At 35.2% G+C, this 22,478-nt stretch overlaps 1 protein-coding gene across 3 annotated transcripts in view; it reads left to right on the forward strand.

Annotated features, from left to right (window-relative positions):
• The window catches only part of zgc:77784, a 151,412-nt gene that overhangs the window by 89,490 nt on the left and 39,444 nt on the right, over positions 1–22,478 (forward strand). For all 3 annotated transcript variants that reach the window (XM_087282642.1, XM_087282641.1, NM_001431128.2), the window contains 4 exon segments: positions 5,003–5,127; positions 14,797–14,968; positions 18,542–18,747; positions 22,164–22,245. In XM_087282642.1, coding sequence (XP_087138768.1) covers positions 5,003–5,127; positions 14,797–14,968; positions 18,542–18,747; positions 22,164–22,245 — 585 coding nt within the window.

A 22,478-nucleotide genomic window follows, 5' to 3' on the forward strand; every position in this document is an offset into this window, starting at 1 on the left:
CATATGGAGATTGACAAGGCATGTGTTAGTCAGGGGAAAGTGGTGTTTTCTGATCCTCTCAGCAGATGTTTTCTGCTTTCTAGAATAACACTCTTCCAGCATACCAGAGAGCAAAGCCATGGCATCAGTGACTTAACACTTTAAAGATTACGACTGACCACACACATCTGCTGTTTTTACACTTGTCAGACGAAGCGCGCACGATGAGCGGCCATGTGCACGAGAGCTTTTACCAAGCCCAGAGGATGAGCTGTGAGTCAAACACATCGTCGTTCACTGGATCATGTCAGACACGGCCTCTATTAAAAACAGGAAATGGTGCGTTTTTAATTCTGTATGTTTTAGAAGGATATTTAATGCGGATGTAAACATTCTGTTCTCATTTATTTACATTAATGTGGTTCAAGTCAGTACAGTCCAAGTGAAAATCAGTCATTAGATGCATTGGCTTTAGTTTGAACACAAAAAGCTTCTGATTTTGTGCTCCACAGAGGAAAGAAATGTTGCGATTACTTTCAAGACTCTTGAGATTACAAACCTGTTTGATTTATTTCCTCTGTTTGGCATTTTTTCCCATTAAGACTCTTAAGAATATTAATAATATTACATTTACATGTAATCATTTAGCAGATGCTTTTGTCCAAAACAACTCACAATTGAGGAGGCATTCAGTGATTAAACAAAAAGAGGTAATACACACCAGAAGTGCCTCTTATACAAAGGAGCTTGTTTGTTGCTCAGAGAATTTAGTGGTAGAGTAATAAAGTGGTGTTTTGTTTTAGAGAGAAAGAGATGGAGATAGTGTTTCTACAAGTGGTTTGTCAATCCCACTCACCTGTGTGAAGCACACTTCATAAATGCTCTTAATGTCGACAACTTAACAATGTTAAGTGTCGGTTAATGTGTCAGTGAGGTGAATGAATGTATTTCTTTCTGGTGGTTTGTTAAGCCCACTCACCTGTAAGGCACACTCAGAATTTATAGGGTTTTGGGGTAGGCTTGTGGTGATGTGGGGCAGTGAAGAGGGGTCTTCGTTTTATTCACAGGGGTTCAGGTGCTCTCGGAAAAGATAGATTTTTAGTTGTCAAAATAATAATAATGATAATAATAATAATAATAATAATAATAATAATAATAATAATAATAATAATAATTATTATTATTATTATTATTATTGTAATTAAGGCTATAAATTCATAATAAATATAATAATAATAATCATAATCATCATCATCATCATCATCATCATCATCATATTAACCCATTAAATCATTATACTTCAGCAAAATTTATCTCTAATTTATCAGTGGTTGCCATGGTGGAATGAACCACTAATTACTCAGGCATATGTTTTTATGTGGCCATTCACAATAGTAACCATCATGGTTATCATTATTATTATTAGGAAAAATAAACATGCAATTAAATAGTAATTTTTTATTTTATTTAATTATTTTGTATTTATTATTATAATTTATTATTATTATTATTATTATTATTATTATTAAATAATACACCTATAACATAGATCTCAAACTCAATAGCTGGAGGGCCACAGCTCTGCACAGTTTTGCTCCAAACGTAATGCCTGATTTAGACGGGGCTTCAGCTTCAACGCTTGACAGAGGGCATGTCTGAAGTTGGGGCTGACGCGATTGTCATAGCAGTGCCAGCCAATGAAATTAGTGATCTGATTGGCTGACGCGTACGTTTGGCGATTGAAAAGTGGATGCCACTGAAGCGGCGCAGACAGATCCACAATGCAGTTCAGCACCTTTTGAAAGTGAATGGGAAGCAATGACGCCCCGTGTGAATCAAACACAGCTGATCCAACTAATCAAGGCGTTCAAGACTACTAGAGACGATTAAGCAGGTGTGAGTTGAGGTGGTTGGAGCTAAACTGTGCAGTGGTGTGGCCCTCCAGGTATTGAATTTAGGACCATTGACCCACAGTTTTATGGCTTCTTTATTCAAGTCACCAATCATTGATGATGTTTGGAAAAATGCAATACATTTTTAAAATCATTATGAGGGTAAATAATCCACACCACATTATTATATGTGTGAAAAGACAAATAAAATTTATAAAAATTTGTGAAAAAAAAAAAAAAAAAAAATCTATCTTCTGTTTCTATCAGGGCTCCAGAATTTTATTCTGTACTGATTTGTTTCTTTCACTCATTATTTCAGTCCCTAAAGCTGCCATACATACACACAAGTTATGCTGTCACATGGGAGTTGTCACCTGCAGAAGTGAGGAGTATCTCCGTCAGCCCCGAGCCACTTCTCTCTATTATTCTCCTCCGCTTTAAGTGATGTTTGTCGTCTTCTCGTCATGAGCTGTTATTTGTGTGGGAGCTTGTAGCCCCGTCAGAAAAAAAGAAGTGAAAATGGAGAAACAACACGGATGAGTCAGATCTCGCGCTTTCTCCCTGTCTGCCTTTCACGCTTTCATACGCCTTCTCTCACTTGAGTCTAGTGTACAAACCTACTGTGAAGTTTGTGAACAGCAGGGTAGCGGTCTGCTTATCTAAACAAAGACACACAGCCTTGAGCCCAGTGCCGGACTCCGAAAACAGGAGAGAAATGGCTGCTCATATATGGCACCAGTGCTTTTTTGTTTGCTTTCGAAATTACAAACCAAACATTCCGTGCTGGAAACAGATGTTTTTTGATACCGCCAATCCTCTGATGTCCCAGCATGAGCCGAGAACTCCAGCGTCGGAATCAGCTTTGCAGTCACAACTAATTACTTGCTTTAATCTGGGCTGAGTGGAGGCTCTATATGTTTTAATCCGACGGCCTTCACGCTAATGTGCAAATCACAGAGCTGAAGAGCCTCAGCGGACAGCACTTAAATGATAAATGATTTAAAATACTGGAGAAATCGCTTCATTTTTTTGTATTGAGTGGGCGATCCTTGATGGTGTTTGATGAGGGTTAACAATTCATTCCCAATGGAAAGACACATTATGAATGATGGCTCTTTAGTAGCTCAGTTGCTTTTGCTAGAAAGAGGATAGATTGGAAGGATTTGTATCACAAAAAAAGAAACCGCAAACGGGTGGGCCAGTAAAGTATACCAAACCTCAGTGTCCTTTTGAATTGGAAACAATTAAAATAGTCAATGCACTCTCCGGCTCCTAACATCCCACGATGCAACTAGATTCCAGTGACAAAAAAGGTCATGACATGACTTGACAGCAACAATTCAGTGCAGAATAATGCACTGCAAACATAACAAAATAGACAAGTTTAAAATCTAATTAATAAATATTAGGCCTCATTAACATTATTAAAAGTGCATGGTGAGTGGCTGAAGTTGTTATTGATAATAATAATAAAATTCCTTACATTTTATATAGCGCTTTTCTAGACACTCAAAGTTCTTTAAACATTTTTGGGGGGGGGGGGGTCTCCTCATCCACCACTAGTGTGCAACATCCACCTGGATAAAGCAATGGCAGCCATATTGCACCAGACTGCACACCAGCTGATTGATAGAGAGGAGACAATGAAGCAAATTATGATATAGGGATGGTTAAGAGGCCAGTGGGTAAATTTGGCCAGGATGCCGGAGTTAAACCCCTACTCTTTTTCGAAGAACATCCTGTGATTTTTAACAACCACAGAGAGTCGGGACCTCTGTTTCATTTCTTATCCAAAAGATGGCGCTCACTGAGCAGTATATAGTCACCATCAATATACTGGGCATTAGGACCCACACAGACCACAGGTTGAGCTCCCCCTGCTGGTCTCACTAAGACTACTTCCAGCAGCAACCTAGCTTTCCCATGTGGTTTCCCATCAAGGTACTGACCCGACGCAACCCTGGTTAGCTTTAGTAAGTGATCATGTAAGTGAGTTGCAGAGTTAGCTGCCAGCTTGTTGAGTTACAGTCTAACGTTTATGTTTGTTAGCTATTTTAGTTTCTAAATCTGAGGTAAACCGTATGCTGAAAATTTCAGTATAGAAATAAATGTCTCATAAAACAGGTATTTAAAACTCATTCTGCCAACATTTATGCTGAATAAAGCACATAATTATCACATGAGATGATTATTTTCATAGTAGTATATGCTGTTGTTCTGCAGTGACATCGCAGAAATAGAAACCCTTTCTTAAATAGAAAAATCACATATCGATGTTGAGGGTGGTTACAACAAAAACAACCTTTAACATGGAAAATACACCTTTTATCACGTTGCAGTGTCATGTCATGTGTAGCTAGGACACATTAAATGTTTGCTGAGTTTAATGCCACAATTTTCTTAATTTTCTTTTTTTTTAAATAATCAATAATGCCACAGATTAAACACTTTATAGATTGTAAGATGTCTAGAAATGTTATAGCTACTTAATTGATCCATCATTGTCTATAAGGAACAATGAATTTTTAATGTTTAAAATAAATTATTTAATTGAAAGTTTTGGGTCTGTAAGATTTATCTTGCTTCTTCTCTGAAACAAGTCTGCATTTATTTGACAAAATACAGTATACATAAACATTTGAATTCCTTACAAACAAGTAATGTAATCTGTTTGGAGCTTGAGATCCAGGAGGAAGTGTGAAAAAAGAGATTGTGATATTGATAAGCCAAATATCTCGGCGGCTTCAGCTGTGGATGGCTGCCTCTCTTAGATCTTGTCTTTTTACAGTACATTATTTTTCCTCCAATGTGTCTCCCGTTATTTGTATTTGTTGAGGATTTCACAAATCTGTTGGTGAAAATCCTTATGTTACAGTGCAGAAAACACAAATAAATATGTGCTTGTAATTTGTTTTTTGTGACAGTTTTTTTGTATAGTGGCTCTAAATTGTCCAAATAAACATTAAATGATACAACTTGATATCTATATAATTTGTTTCCAAAATGTTCTTGCAACATTACAACTCTTCTGCAGTCAGTTTTTTGATCTGTGACCCGATCTGTGTTTGGAGAAGCTAACAAAGCACTGAATCATTTTACTCTCTAAGCAGTTCTTCTCTCTGTGGTTTCAGTGCCCCCACAGATTGATGTACGACCCCTGGATCAAGTTGCTGTCCAAGGACGAACAGTGACTTTCCAATGTGGCACCCAGGGAAACCCGCTTCCTGCTGTTTTTTGGCAGAAAGAAGGCAGTCAGGTGAGTGTCCAACTTATGCGTTCTCCTCTGATACCTGTAACAATACATTACAGACACCACACCATTCTTTTTTGCTCAAATTTGAGATGAAGATATTGACCATAAATTTTAGATCAGTGTTTATGCACGTTCACTCAGAAGTTAAGGGTCAGAATTTTTCTCTCTTTTTTTTTTTTTTTTTTTTTTTTTGCTTTTTATTCAGCAAGGTTTCATTAAATTAACCATAAGTAACAGGAAAGACATTGATAATATTGCAAAAGATTTATCATAATAAACGCTGTTGTTTTAACTTTCTATTCAAAGACTTAAGAAAGAAATGTATCTTGGTTTCCACAAAATGTGTGACCCTGGACCACAAAACTTTATTTTTTAAAGTTTTATACATGACTTCAAACACATCATCACTACATCACACAAAAAATCTAGATCTACATAATCTCCTGACAAAAGTGCTCATGAATTTGTCTAAATGAAGTATTTCAGTATTATGTATTATAATTGTTATTAATGCTTATGTATTAAGCATTATTATTTATTGAACATCATGCAAACCGTAACTGAGTTTTGTTGTATTGTATTTACAGTGGGAAATTTACAAAGTATTTTTACTTTATATTCAGTGAATTTGTTTTGCCTAATAGAAAAATCATTATTTTTAACCCATACAATGTATTTAGTGGTTATTCCCAAAAATAAGCTCATCCTCTTTAAAACTGGTCCAGGGTCACAAATATTGAAGTTATAATTGTGGACTATAGAATAGAATAAGAGTGTATGGATGTTTTCCTGTATTGGGTTGCAACTAGGAGGGCATTTGCTGTGTAAACATATGGTGGATAAGTTGGCGGTTCATTACGCTGTGGTAACCCCTGATGAATAAAGGGACTAAGCTGAAGAAAAATGAATGAATGAATGAATTTAGGACAGTTTTTCCTATATTCAGGTCAAATAAATGCAGCCTTAGGCTACGTTCACACTGCGAGGCTTAATGCTCAAATCAATTTTTTCTCAGATCTGATTTATTTGCATAGCTGTTCACATTGTTGTTATAAATGTGGCCAATATCAGATTTGCTGTGTGAACAGATCATGGTCCTGACCCGGATACACAAAAGTACAACTACGCACAGCACAAAATGTCTAAATATGCACATAATAAGTGTACTGTATGAAGTGAATTAAAGCACACTGTCAGATTATGTTTAATATAATTATTTCCTAGACAACCATTGGGTTTTTATGAACTGGAAATGATTGTTTTGCTAGTTCTAATGTGAATTTTAGTGATTGAAACCTAAAATATGCACTAGTGCACTATGCACACTAGTGATTTGTCATTTATGAAACACGTCTGAACATGGTTGTAGTGAACTCATCAAGGGTTAATGAGCAGTCGCACATTCAACTGTGAAGGCAGGGCTCACACCTGGTTCATTGGTGATGAAATTTGTATTGTTTGCAGAGTCTAAAAACCTAGCCTATTGTTAAATAGTTTGTTATAAACAACGTAGGCTGTATCCAGTCAAAACTCGAAGTGAAACTGAAAGGTTGCCCACCACCATATTAAAGGATTTTGTCCTTAACAAAAAAAAAAAAAAAAAAAAAGTTTATTAAAGAGCATTAACCTGTTTCATTTGGTTTTGTTAATGTATTAATTATTTAAGTGAAATATAGCTATTTCATGTTTGCAGAATGAGCAATACAGAGTGAAGTTTATTTATAAACTAATTTCGAGAAGATCACGTGTAAGAGCCATTTTGTTTGTTGTAATGCTGTTTTTGACCACTTGGTGGAGTGTGGGTTTTGAAGAGTATATAGGTAGACAAAGAGTTAGAACAGCAGGTGTGTAATTAGAGGGAATCACATTTTTTGACCGTGTTTGGAATGAACATTTTAGAGGCACTCAATGTGATTTTATGAGCATTTATGTACCAGACTGTGAGTGGAAATTGAGCCATAAGAACTGTCTGTTAAAAAATAAACCTGAAAAGCAGTATTTGGAAGATGATTCGTTTGTTGTGATCTCACGCGTCAGAAACAACCCAACAACACCTCAAGTGACAAAATGGTCATTTGTGTCACTACATCACGTGCTATAGGATTGCTTGCAGCCGGCCTCGCAATATTCAATTTATGGTTTACCAATCAGACGATTCCTAAGCCACTAAATACCCTACGTTCCATATGACAGCCATCTTCGTTTTGAAGAATCCCCCCTTCCACCCCTACCTCTCCTCCTTTCCTAGATGGGTGGCACGGTGGCCCAGTGGTTAACACTGTTGCCTCACAGCAAGAGCGTCACTGGTTCTAGTCCTTACCAAGCCAGCCAACATGTCTGTGCGGAGTTTACACGTTCTCCTCATGCTCATGTGGGTTTCCCCCGGGTTCTCCAGTTTCGCCCCAACATCAAAAAACATGCAACTTAAGGTAATTGACTAATCCAAATCGACATCATAGACATGCTCTTAGTAAGTTACCTCTTAAGAGCAATCACTATCTGTTCATTAGTTACTATAGCAGAGGAGTTCTCGAGATCTACCTGAGCTCAAACTCCCCTCTCGCCTTGCAAAAGGCAGGCATGCTGTCTCGTTAGAGAGCCCTGAGCTCATTAGATCCTCGAGCCCAGGGCTCTCTCCCGGGACAGCATGCCAAACAAGCTTTATAAACAATCATCAGCACTATAAACAACTGTGAACTCTTGAAATAATGACATGTGTCGATCAAAAATAATGTAAAAGTCACATCAATTCCTACATAACCTTTCACACTGTGGTTGGATTGCAAAACATCAGAGCTGAATGTACCTGATTTAATACCACAGTCACATGAATTCCTACATATGCTTTCACAATGTGGTCGGATTGCAAAACATCAGGGGCCTCATGTATCAATGCTGCGTATACGCACAAAAACTTTTCGTACCCCAGATATCACACTTATGTTTGGATTTACTAATAATGAAATTAACATGAGAATGTGCATTGGTCCGCGCCAACTTCATCTCTGGTTTACGTGCATTTTTTGTGTGTGTTTGTTTTATTTTCATTCCCGACTCCTAGAGACAATTATGTTAAATTGCACAATACAAAGTATCTTACCAACACATGTGAAAAACATTGCTATTAATTTTTAATTGATAAAAAGGGTTGATTGACACAACTGCCTCTTTTCATCTCTCATCTGAATCACATCATTTCAATACAGTAAACTTTAGTGAAAATAAACAGTAAGCTCAAGTGACCAATAATTAAATTTTTTTTTTTAGAAAAGGAACGACAGAACAGAACAGGATAAATACGACTCATAAACAGCAAAACACATAACTCTAGCACGTGCAATATGTAGCATGTGTGCTACTGCTAACAGAGAACATCACAAAAAAATAAATAAACATACCTGAGACAAACACAGCACCAAAGGTTTAGTTGTTTTGCAGCTCTGGTGATATTAATATCTATATAAGTGAAATAAACAAAAATTCAAAGTCCACAAATGCCTGTTAATTAATAATTTATAAGAAGAGCGATCACCAAAGCAGCTTACCAGCAGAAAGACTTCTTGGGAGTGCTGGTAAATAATGTAGCACCGCCCCTTATTGAGATGGACGCGATTGCAGGTAAAAACCAATGGTGAGTGTTCCCAATTGAACCATGAATTAACCCATTATTTTAACTCCGTTACATATATATATATATATATATATATATATATATATATATATATATATATATATATATATATATATATATATATATATATATTTTTTATATATATAATTTTTTTTTAACAATTATGGGATTTAGAACATATAAAAGCATTTGCAAAGGCATACAACCCTTAGTCTATAGCAATGAGGGTGTTGGCCTTATTAGAGGACTTTGTCAATGGTCGAATCCGAAGGCTCCAAGGCAGCAGGGTGCGCAATGTGTGGCTTCTTGTTGAGTGATGTATTTAAAGATATTACTCCAGCTAAGTTTTTTTATTTATTTATTTTTTATTTTATTGAGCATAATTGTTTAACTGCATATCAGGAGACTGTGGTTATCCATATCCAAAGATTTAGCTGTTAACCCCCCTCAACAACCCACAAACTGACCAAAAACGCAGATACAATGATGTCCAATCTTTCAATCTTTAGTTCAGCATCCCCTGATCCCCCACCTGTTTAGTCCAGACTTTGACAGTGCGCCGCTTTTCTCCTTTTAACCTGCACCTTTACATCGGACCATTTCCTTTTTAAATTACTCACAGTGCGATGTTCAGACCCCACTGTGTTATCCGCATCAGCTAAACTCTCCAACTCTATTTTTTTTTTCTTTTGTTATTAATTCCGGAGGACAAACTTGCAAATAACACAGTTTTTCTCCAGTCTACCTCCGATAGGAGCACCTCCAATTCACATTCTGTAAAGTTTCTCTTCTTGCTTGCTTTTGCGATTGCTTTTTCATTTGGGTTTGCTAAATTGGAGTCATTACCATATTCATATGGATGAGGAGGCAAGGAGGGGTTTTGCACTTGTGCATGTTGCCCTCAGTTTCACATTAATTCGGATGTACAAAGAGAATATACGTGAAATTCCACAAAAGCAGTGTTTCATACATCTGTATTTTTTTACTGCAGACGCAGATTTAAAGCTTTGTCCGTATGCAATGTTTTAGTATTAAAACAACGCAAGTCCTTGTACATGAGGCCTCAGATCAGAATGTATCTGATTTAATACCACAGTCACATGAGTTCCTACATAACCTTTTACACTGTGTTCGGATTGCAAAACATCAGATCTGTATCTGATTTAATATCACATATGAAAGTGGCACAAATCAAAGTTGAAAAGATCCGATTCCATGCGGTTTGGGCTGTTCACACTGTCATGACAAAAACAAATCTAAGTTATACATGGGCATTTACCTGCTGTGTAAGCGTACCCTAGTGAGCAGGATGTATAGACCATTTTAATGTGGTGATGTATTTAGCCCATTGCCATTTTATGCTTGTTATCAAACTATTTTATAACTGTAACAAGAGTCAATTCAATCACAACTTAATGTTAAGACAGCTTTCATAACATTATTTATCAATATGTGTCTCTTTTTGGATTCTCGGAACTATAGAAGTTAAAAATGTAAAACAGGAAATATGCTGGGACCATTGGTTTTGTTTACATCCCTTAAAATGGTCTATATATTGTATTACAGTATGCAATCACGTAAATTCTACACATTTAGTAATGCAGATTTTTAGATGGCTCAGCATTGTCAGCCGGTAATGCAATATTCTCCTTATATTATGTGTGGGCTTAAAGAGCCTGATTGGAGATCAAAGGCAGATCTCTTTACATGAAGATGTTTTATTTGCATCTCAAAGCATGTTTATCAGTGACTCATTAGCTTGAAAACAAGCCTAGAGTCTCTCTCTGTGATTATATTTACCCTTGTTGATGCTGATTAGTGGCGTATTGCTGATTGCATTGAAGAGATGATTCAGAGAGCTGAATTGCCGGAGACGTGGAGCCGAATGTTTTCAGAGCCATTACGGGAAAGCGCCGAGCCTCGTGAAGGAGTAGCAAGAGAAAATTTGACACAGAGGAACATCAGGTGTCAGAGCAGCTCCCGCCGGCCAGTAAAAGCACAGCGTTCGTTCGGTGTGTAATGGTGTGTTTTCCTGCTAAAAATAGAGCTCGGTCAGTGCAAAGAGACCACTCAGCCCTGATGGCTTCATCGTTTCGGAGTCATTCGGGGTGTGGTCTGCATTTTAGAGCATGTTTTTCAGGCATTTGCAGCTCTGTGTTCAGATTATGTGCTGGCCTTTTCACCTTCGTCCATTACTTGACTAGTTTAAGCCTCTTAAGGGATGTGGATGGATTCCCCTTCATTCCATGTACATGTGCAGTGTGTACCCCTGTCATGCCAACTCAAGCACAACAAAGAGACAAGCTGCTTTTGACAGCAGATTCAGCTGCGTGAAAAAACACCAACCCAATCACAGCAATTTGTCATTTTTTGGTTTACTGGCTAATTCGTATTAATTTGTACGATCTCATTCATGCATTTTATGATTTGCTCATCCTCCAACGAGGGATGGGTTTAGGGGCATGACTTTTTTTGAACACTGTAAGGCTTTATACAAATTAAATAGCATAAATTTGTATTAATTGATTACTTTTCTGATGTTTTCCCCAAACTTTGGGGTGAAAATACACATAAACAAGTGCTCCAATTGTTTAATTTGTTTACAGTTTTGGATGTAGATGAGATTAATAATCCGCTCAGAGACATTTTGGAAGCATGCTCTAACATTTCTTTTTTTGTGTGTGTATTTGTTGTTTATTACATTTACATTTTTGAAATGTTTCGAAATATTTAAATACTTTTTAAAAATTATAATAAAATTGAAAATTCAGAAATATTGAAATATAGTTTATAATAAATTTAATTTAATACATTTTACATTTGTTGGGTGAAGTACAGTATGTTGATCATAAATTAAAAATGGTTGAATTAAATTGCAATAGCATTTGACAATATTTGTCTTTTATTCTATTTTTTATTAAATAAATGTCTTTTTTTGACTTTTGAGCATTAGAAAAACCAACAAATATTTCTCTCAACCCCAAACACTTATTGTATATGTACAGTAAATGCATTGTGGTTAAAATCATTTACTGTACATTAAAGATCAATGATTATTAATTTAAATTATTAAAATACAGATTTTGCAGCCATTTTGTCTCCATGAATTCTATAAATTCAAAAAAAAAAAAAATTTAAATTAATTATCTTAAATGATCATTAAGGGGCGGCACGGTGGCTCAGGGGTTAGCAGCTAGAAGGTTGCTGGTTCGAGCCCCGGCTGGGCCAGTTGGCATTTTTTGTAAGGAGTTTGCATGTTTTCCCCTTGTTTGCGTGGGTTTCCTCTGGCTGCTTCGTTTTTCGCCACAGTCCAAAGACATGCGTTATAACCTATTGGAATAGGTGTTTCCCAGTACTGGGTTGCATCTGGAAGAGCATCCGCTGTATAAAACATATGCTGGAATAGTTGTTGGTTCATTCTGCTGTGGTGACCCCTGATAAATAAGCTGAAGGAAAATGAATGAATAAAATACTACTTAAACTGAATTCAGGCATTATAACAATATAAGTACATCATGAAAAATGTCTATTAATTTTGATCATTTTAAAGATTACACTTAACAATATTAATTAATCATTAGTGTTCAAATATGGACCACAAAACCAGTCATAAATGTCAATTTTTTCCTAATAAACAAGCTTTCTATTGATGTACTGTATGCTTTGTTAGGATAGGACATACTTGGATGCATCTATTTGAAAATATGGAATTTGAAGGTTAAAAAAACAGAGAAAATCACTTTTAAAGAAGTTTGAATTACTCAAAATTTAGTATCTGATGTGTGTATGTATACAAATACATTACAGTGAATTTACAAAATCTCTTCATGGAATATTGTCTTTACTTAATATGATAATAATACTTAATAGAAAAATCCATCATTTTGATCAGTATTCAGTGTACGCTCAGACATTACTTGAAACAATATACTTCTTAAGATTTTGGGGGAACAACTTAATTGTTTTAGGTTCGAAAAAAAAAAAATCAATTTGTGTTGGGACAACATGAAGGAATCAAGGGGAACCCTGTATTTTTTACTGTTTAATTTTGACTATTGCCCATGCAGCAAAAGACTGGTTTTGTAGTCCAGGGACCCATAATAACTTTAATGAGTGTTCAGATCTAGATGCAATAAACAATAATGAATTCTAAATGATTTGTTATCAACTAACTTTACTCATGATGGCTGAGTGGACTTCATATGGGGCTAGCTCTGAATCGACACAAAACTGACAAAGTTTTAGATTGTAATTTTTTTTACAGCATGTAATCATTGCTTTAATCATGTTCATTTCTGCTGGAATACTGTCAGAATCTAAATGATTGCTACATGTGTGCCATTAGAATATTATTTTGACAATCACCTCTTAACTGTAGAACAGAAACACATTTCTTGAAAGCTGTTTTGAAACTATATTTTCAACTCATTTTAAACATATTAGTTTTAATAACTAATTCTAATAACTGATTTATTTTATCTTTGCCATGATCACAGTACATATCATTTTACTAGTTTTTTTGAAAGATACTAGTATTTAGCTTAAAGTGTAGTTTAAAGACTTTAGTTTAAAGAGAGAGAGAGAGAGAGAGAGAGAGAGATACTAGCTACCAACATTCAAATACTAGCTCTATATTGATGTTGGTGAATGGTTTCTGCTGTTCTGGGGTGCATTTCCAAAAACCATTATTAGCCAATTAAGGTCGCAAGTTTCATCATTACAAACATAGTTCGTTAATCTGGTGTTTCCCAAATCCATCGTTCCAACGAACGTTCGCAAACCTCTCGAGCTGTTGTTAAAAACATAGTTTTCTGTTCCCAGTTATCCCCCCAATGCCCTATCCGTTTAGAACATTCTAACATTTAAATTTGTAATGATTAAAAAAACATTAAAGTCATTTCTTGTAGGTATAATTTGCTTTCAAAGTATTTTTACAGTTCAGTTTTAGTGAAAATTATTAGTACTATTATTATTATTATTATTAATGTCGGATTTTTCATTTCTTATTAAATAGCTTACTGTAAATTACGCCTACAACCATTAACGATTTCAAAGATTTATATATGAGCTTAGAATATATGTTAGCTTAGTGACTTTAAATGTTGAATATTCTCATTAATATTTGTAAAGAAAACATATATAAGTTCTATTTGTGCTGTTTACATATATTTCAATTACTATGAAAAACAAGTGCAACAGAGAAACTACGTTTTTTGGAAACACTCGTCACTACATCATACTTTTTCCAAACTATTCATCGCACTACGATGGTACAGCCGCGAGTTGTTTGTCGTTGTTTGGGAAATGCACTCCTGACCGTCAACTGCAGATGTGAATGAATGGCGGCAGAAAGTAGTTCCTCGAACAAAAGGGTTTTTGAGACTCTCAGTTTTTGATTTTCTTTTTTATATACATGATTATGCTGTCGAATTGTTGTGTAAATGCAATAAAACACTCATAGCAGTGCGATATGGCTGTATAGCATCACTGGTGGGACACTAAAGGCAATTGGCCTGCAGCCTTGAGCCAACACATGCCTCCCACCAGAGCCGATATACAGCCATATCGCACTGCTATGAGTGTGATATTGCTCATATATTATAGGAAATACTGTGAAATTTTCATTGCTCCATTAAACATAGCTTGGGAAATATTTCAAAAAGAACAAAAAGTTCAAAGGTGAGCTGTCTTTAACTGTACAACTAAGCATGAATTAAAGTAAACTGAACTGAAATGTACTGATATAATGTGGACTCCTGTTTTTTTTTTTAAAGCTTTGCCATTATATTTCACCTATATTCATCCATCCTGACCTTTAAACAAAATTCAATTAAACAGGCTGTTTTCACCTTTCAGTATTGGTAAGTGCTGCATTGTGAACATTAGAGTACGCCTACATGCTCTACTTCATGAGGCTCTTTCAGTGCAAAAGAACAAGGACAGTCCTGTTTTCCATGGCCATTTGCAACTTGTAAAACAGACTTTCAGGCTCTGGGTATTTTGCCCGTGGTGTGAACTCAAAAGTCTGTCCTCTTTCATAGATGCTGCTTTTCCCCGGCCAACCTCCTTCCCAGTCAGGCCGTTATTCAGTGTCCATGAGCGGAGAGCTGTCCATCTCGGATGTTCACTCGGAGGACTCGGGTTATTATATCTGCCAGGCCATCAGTGTGGCAGGGAGCATCATCGCCAAGGCTTTGCTGGAAGTGGAAGCCGGTGGGTATCTGGGATTACTGTTTATCCCACCCAGCAAATGGCGTCTCTGGAGATAATTGTGCAGAAAACCCCTAGTATTAGCAAACTGCCTGCAGTGAGTACACACAGCTCTTCATTTTGATGTGCGTTACTTAAATGGTGAAGCTGGATTTTAATTAATGGTGCTTGCTGAAGGATCACTAAAAGTGAAGTGCGCTTGAACGCTCTTAAAAAAATAAAATTGCTGTATCTCGTACTCCATTCTCCTAAAGTATGTGCGTTTTTTAATAAACAAGTTCAGGACTTTAATAATCAACTACACTGAAATAACCAATGTTGAAAGAAATTGCTGGACATTTTTTTATAAAAAAGAAACACACAGATGGAATGGCCTTTTTGTGTAAAACATAATCTAATAATCAGCTTATTTATTGTACATTAAAAATATATATATGTATCGGCTTGTTTTTTCAGTAAGAGTAGATAATAGATAGCATTTGTAATTGTATTGTATATGTACAATAATTGTATATTATTTTTTATTAATATTCAACACAAATCATACCAATCAAATTAGTCCACACAGAGAGACCTTTTATAAACAAATATGATTCAATATAGGTTTTGATATAGGATGTTAATATATTTAATCAATATATTAAATTAATTTATTAAATTGGTTGCCAATTTTATACTGTATGTCACATACTACAACCTAAATCAAAACCTTTATTAAAACATACTGTATGTTTACATAGGTTCTTTCCGTGTGGGAGTTCTCACTTATTTGCCATAGTAAAATTGCAAAACATGTCAATTACATGTGATCCCAATTTTAAGTGCTTGTACAGTACATCAGTTTTTTGCAATTTTTTTAGTTAGTTCTTAGTTTTGCCTTGATAATAGAAAATATGATCTAGTCATCATGTATGACAGTTGCCAAAGTGGGATATGAGAAGGAGACATGTCTTGTATTTACATATATGTGGATATAAAGAAGCAATCCAGGAGACCTATATGCCCTGTATATGCACATATATGTACCTCAATTTTGCCTATATGTGGCATATGTACGCATATATAATATCATATATGTGCATATATACCAATGACTGTAAAAAATATAAAATACTGTAAAAAATACTGCATATACTGTAGGTTTTATATATGCACATATATCCACATATAGGTTCTTTTAATGTGTGAGGGCTGCATGATAATGGATAAAAAAGAAATTGCAATATTTTGTTTTTCTGCGATCTGAATACAATTTCACCAGGTAGCTTGAATAGCTCTTTTTGGAAAGAATTTAGATTGATTGGGAGGATTCTGTATAGGAGTGAATAACACATAAAATAAACAAAATAAAAGCATAGATTAATACAATAGAGCAAATATAAAAGTGATATAGACAAAAAAAGCATTACCTAATGATGTCTAACAACGTTTATAATCAAATATAAAAACACTGTGTAGTTGTAATTTAAAAAACAATTCACTAAAATAAATCTTTATTATAGATACAAACGGTGCAATTTCTTGCCCCTGAACACAGTTACAGGCTTTAAAAACATGCAAATGATAAATCTCACTTTATTATGGTTCAATTCTGGAGTGACTCTACAAATATCATGTGTTCTAAACTGTGGCTCCAGTGGGCCATTCATCATATGTGAATTACTCAATTAGCTGGATTTTGTTATTGATGAATTGACATGATCCAGGATTGTTTAGTTCTTCAAAACTCATTCAAAAGCTTTTGTTATGGCAATACGTCTGGTTCATTTCAGATAAACAGGATAAGATTGGGTCATTTCAAGCAAAGGTAATACTGAAAGTATGTACCGAATGATTAAATTTTTTTCTTACAGTAGATTATATACACTGGCGAAAATAGTAAAATAATTGTTTTTAATTATAATAATATTTTAATGGAATCTACAGTCCGAAACAAAAGTGCAAAGACTGTAACGGGTGGTTCTCCACAAGGGGTTCAGAGAGAACTATGGATTTTTATTTTTTTTTTTTAATGGATTTTTTTTTAGATACGAACCCGTACTATTATAAGGTACAGACCCAGCTTTAGTACAATTAGTGAAAGATAATAGACATGGCCAATATTCTCTTCAGGAAAGGAATAATAAATTATGCAGTGATGCAAATGGTTTGAAAACTAATATGCCGGTGATTTGATGCTTCGCAAATGTTGCAGACATCGTTTTCAAAATATAAAAATTCTTTTTTGATGCTAAATTTATTTCAAAAGCCATTTAATAAGAAACTTTAATAGGCTTCTATAATGAAGAAAATTCACTCTAAACATAAAACTAATTGAATTGCTAAATACTATTGACACATGAAAGTGTAAAGTCTGCAGCCCACAACAAATGTGGAAAGTTATTGCACATCATATTTAACACACCATTTACTACGCATTTTATATAATTATGTCATTACGCTGCTGTGCCTCCAACCAATCATTGCATTGCTGATCATGATTTCGAGAATCGATAGATCAGTTCACAACACACACAACAATCTCAGATCAGACATCCAGACATCTGATTTGTGAATTTGTTTGAAAAACCAAATTAGCCAGAGATCAGTTATCAAGATTTAAAGATCCAGGATCTGCCAAATCTTCTTAGATCATTTAAGCGAGATATGAAGAACGAACCCCGGGTCAAATAATCCTAATGTATAACCTTAACATTCCACATCCTGCGATGTGATGATTGCAGATCCACTCATTGCGCTATCGATGCTGTAACAATATAGAAATATTTTACAAAATGTATTTATCAATATTTAAAAGTAATAGAGACAACAAGTTCTGGATTCCCCTAAAAACATGTTTGTTTGTTTTAATAAACAAGCTCTGGACTTTAATAATTGACAACACTGAAAAAAACTGATGTGGAAAGAAATTAGTGAAAATTTTCATAAACAAGAAACAGAATTAAGTATGAAAATATAAATGATGGAATGACATTTTTGTTAGAAACATAATCCAATAATCTATTTATTGTGCATTAGACAAAAATATTGACATGTTTCCTGTACAAATATCTAAAAAGTAAAAGATATTAGGATTAAAATTGCCTAAGAAATTAAATGAATTGTTTCCTCATCATTTACTCAACCTCCAAACTTGCAAAAGAAGATATTTTGAAGAATGCTGGAAACATCTGCAGTATTTTTTCCTAATATCGAAGTCCCAGCTTCTAACATTGTACAAAAAATCTTCTTTTGTTTTTAGGAAACTCGTAATAATTTGAAACCAATTTTGAGTAAATTATGAGTGAACATTTACGTTTTAAAAATAATTTTCAGACATTTCCCCCCCAAAAAAAGACTTTTTTTAGTGTATTCATCTAGTCAGCGATCTTTACCTCAACAGTTCAACAATATCTCCATATTTATACCCTTGCGTTCTCAAAAAATGTGATTACATTTGACTGCCAGTTGCACTTGCATAGCCATACGAGTGAGTAATAAGTCAGCCCGATCTTCTGACGCCAGAGGCGGCGTTAGACAACTGGACAGATGCAAACACACTCCTCACACAAACACACTCTGCTGTTTATCCTCCAGGCCCATCAGATCTAGTCCCTCCAATTATCCGCCGAGGTCCAGCCAACCAGACGCTCGCTTTAGGCTCCAGCGCCCAACTGCAGTGCCATGTGATGGGCAGTCCGATGCCCGGCGTCAGGTGGGAGAAGGACGGGCGAAGCATCCCGAGCGATGACATTCACATACGCCTAATGGAAAACGGCACTTTACACATCAGCGGAGTGAAGGTATTTGACTGACGCCTCGGACAAAGATGTGAATTGTTTGCTTTGATTAGAGCCGTGAAAAGCGAACAGAGAAAACATCTCAAATGGAGAGAGAAGAGAGAGAAGCGCACCTGAAATAATGGTGTCCATTTGAGCGTTTCTTATTCCAGACAGGCCTTCCATCAACGCATGCAAAACACTTTTAGCCGCGTAATGTTCATAAATCAATAAGCAACAGATTTGATTGCTCGCCGTACATTTAGGTGGAATGTAATTATTCGTACAAAATTGCACTGATAAAGTGGAAGTGACACTAATCTGTGGTTTCCTTCCAAGATCGGAGCAAAGAGTAAGATTTGTTTTAATTGACTTTGGCGTTCATTCATCAAGAAGGTTCAGTGGAAAAATGGCTCAAGACTAAAAGTTCTCAGAGCGATATATCTGAAAAAGCAGGTAAATCTGTCATGTTGCGATATAGAGTTTGACTTAATAGATACACTGCATTAGCTTACCAAATGAAGATGCAGGACTGAAATTACAAGTAGAACTCTGTAATATTAAAGCAGCCTATATATATATATATATATATATATATATATATATATATATATATATATATCATACACAGCCTCATATATCATTACATGTATGAATCATGAATGTGCTCTATTCAATATTTAGTTCTTAAAATGTGGAATTTATTTTATTCATTCATTCATTTATTTTATTTTCGGCTTAGTCCCTTTTTTAATCAAGGGTCGCCACAGCGGAATAAACCGCCAACTTATCCAGCATATGTTTTACACAGCGGATGCCCTTCCAGCTGCAACCCAACACTGGGAATTATATTATATTATATTATATTATATTATATTATATTATATTATATTATATTATATTATATTATATTATATTATATTATATTATATTATATTATATTATATTATATTATATTACATTATATTATTCCAGAAAGTTCCAGAAACATTTTACACTGTTATTTATCAATATATATATTTTAAGTAGTAGAGCTAACAACTTTGCTGAAAAACAATGCTTATTTTATATTTTTTATGATCTACAGTAGAATTTTTCAATTGCCATGATGTGTGCAAGCGATTCAAGGACAACAAAAGTAATAATCCAAGTGCAGTTTTATAAGATTAGTCATACAGGCAGGCAATGGTCAATACAGGAGCAAAACAGGAACATACAGGTCATCCAAATCGTAGTCATCAAACAGGTGTAAGGTCAGTACAAGCAGTGAAACAGCATACAACAATAAGACCAGGCTTGCGTTCAAAATACGGCCGGCAAAACATACTGTACAAGAAATACTTGATACAACAAACAGTGACAGCAAACAAAGACTCAGCTTTGATCTGGTGTATGTGTTGTGTATAAGTAGTCTAGATGATCACCATACCTGTCAACATTGGGATGTGAAAATAAGGAATATGGATTTTTTTTTGTTTGATTACATTAAATAACAGGTGTCACTTTAAAAATGCCCACATCTAACAATACAATGTAAGAATCTGACTGCTTTCTTAACTTTTTATGCTTATTCAAGATAAAATTAGTCGTGTTTGGAAAAAAAAACACCAAGATCAACATCTTTAGATATTATTATTATTAGTTATCTGTATATGTCTGTTTGAACACGCACCCAAAAGCCAGACTTTCACTCCACTTCAAATCACGTGTACAGAATCCGTTTGGGAAACAGCATCTATTTATTACTATAGAGTGCGTCAGCTGACAGTCATGCACCTCTATATGACTGTTTTGAGGATTGCATAGGACGGGTGATGGTACCTGTAATGAAATGGAAGAGGATTCACACCGTTTTTACATTTATTTCTAAGTTTTATTTCCTGAACAAAGTGAAAGCACAGAACAGACTCGCATTTAAGAGCAAAGGGCGGCCCCTGGTGGTTCGGCAGTATGAGTTGCGTATAGGGAGGCTTGGCTCTTTAATGTTTCTTGCCACCCTTCATAGAAACACTGAAAATACAGGAGAAATACCGGAAAATACCTTTATGGGATGATAGCAGGTTAGAACTGTAAAATACAGGAGAATCCCGCAAAAAACGGGGTGGTTTACAGGTATAATGATCACTGATGATGCCATTTAGCTTTGAATGAGTCATCAGTGGTGACCAGCAACTGGTGTGTGTGTGAAATGGCATGATGGGAACTGTAGTTTGTTAGTGTAATATGTGTAGTTGGAGTGGATCGCTTGTTATCATGACATTTAATCTCAGAGTAAAAGGCCAGTCTGAATGTAGAACAGATGTTTATTATAATTAGATTTAACAATGCAATTAGTACCTTGATTGTAAATCAAAATTTATTTGTGTTTTTATTTATTTATTTTTGTGCCCATGCAGCAATGAATACTGGATTTTTTCAAAAAGTCATCAGAATATACAGAATGTGCTCAAATTCAAGATATTAAAGAAAATGTGATGTTTTATTTTATTTAGCATAATTAAGAGAGATGCCTTGACAAAAATAAGCATGATGTTAAAAATACATCATAATGAGGAATATATGATGACGAAATGGCGAAAATAGTTCCAAAAAAATCTATAGCAAAAACGCAGTAGTGTTTTCTTGCTCAATAAATGGCTGGCTAAATTCTTGCTCATAGTTGAATATTTACATGCTTCTTTCAGTCTTGTATACTAACAACTTGCTACTTTTTATCCTTACTTATATGCTTACATACTTATTCACATCTCATCCTTTTCAAATTTATTTTTCCATCACATTTCCATGAACAAAATGTAAAATGTTTAACCTTAATTTTACAGGATTGTGTAAATTTTGTATTTTATCAACTCATTTCAGCACAGCACTAGTAAACAGCCATAATTAGTTCAAATGAATGATATAATTACCGTCTTTTAGGAACATTCTAGTGCTGACCCATTCAAACTGTTTTCCTATTAAAATTTCATTCAGAGAAACTCATTAATTCCTCTTCTCAAATTCCTGTAAATTCATGGTCAGTTCAGGTCAAGTTCACGCTAAAAAGAAGCCTTCCGTTTTTCAACCTTGATTTTAAATAACACTCAAGAGCTCAAGAACGACTAAAGAGAAGCAGCTGTACATTGTGCAAGTTTTATTCGCTTCAGAATCCAAGAACATCGAGATGAACTGAATGCCATCTGCTCTACAAGGTCCGCATATCTTTAATTGAGACATTTGACAGATTGCACCGCGCTATTCAGAATATAAAACAGCCATTGAGAATGTCAGCGGAGCTTCAACAGTCACGACCTCAAACTAACAGAAAAACAAACCGATCGGCTGCGACAATACATTTGATGGAGGGAAAGAGAAAGAGCACACAAACTACTTCAGAAACATCGCATGTTAGCAATTATCTTTGTCATCTTTCAGAGATGATTTTTGTCTCCTGTTGCTAGGATACAGATTCGGGGACGTACACCTGTGTGGCATCCAGTGGCACCAGTGAGACAAGCTGGAGCGGGACGGTGACAGTTAAAGGTAGATTCAAGCTTTCTTCTTTCAAAAGGCTGACACTTCATGTCGGGCTGAGCCATTAATTGCATTCGCGATAATATTGCAAAATTAAAAATGTGATTTTAAGAGTAAATCTGCAGGGGGAAAATCTCTAGAGGAAGCATCAGGTTACAAATTTCCATGTTATTCAAAATCTCTGAGGTGCCCTTTGTTTATAACATGTAGACCTAAAGAATAGTTGTCATTGAGGGTGAGTA

Source organism: Danio rerio, chromosome 15 (genome assembly GCF_052040795.2).
Source record: "Danio rerio strain M-AB ecotype USA chromosome 15, GRCz13ab, whole genome shotgun sequence".
Lineage (NCBI taxonomy): Eukaryota > Metazoa > Chordata > Actinopteri > Cypriniformes > Danionidae > Danio > Danio rerio.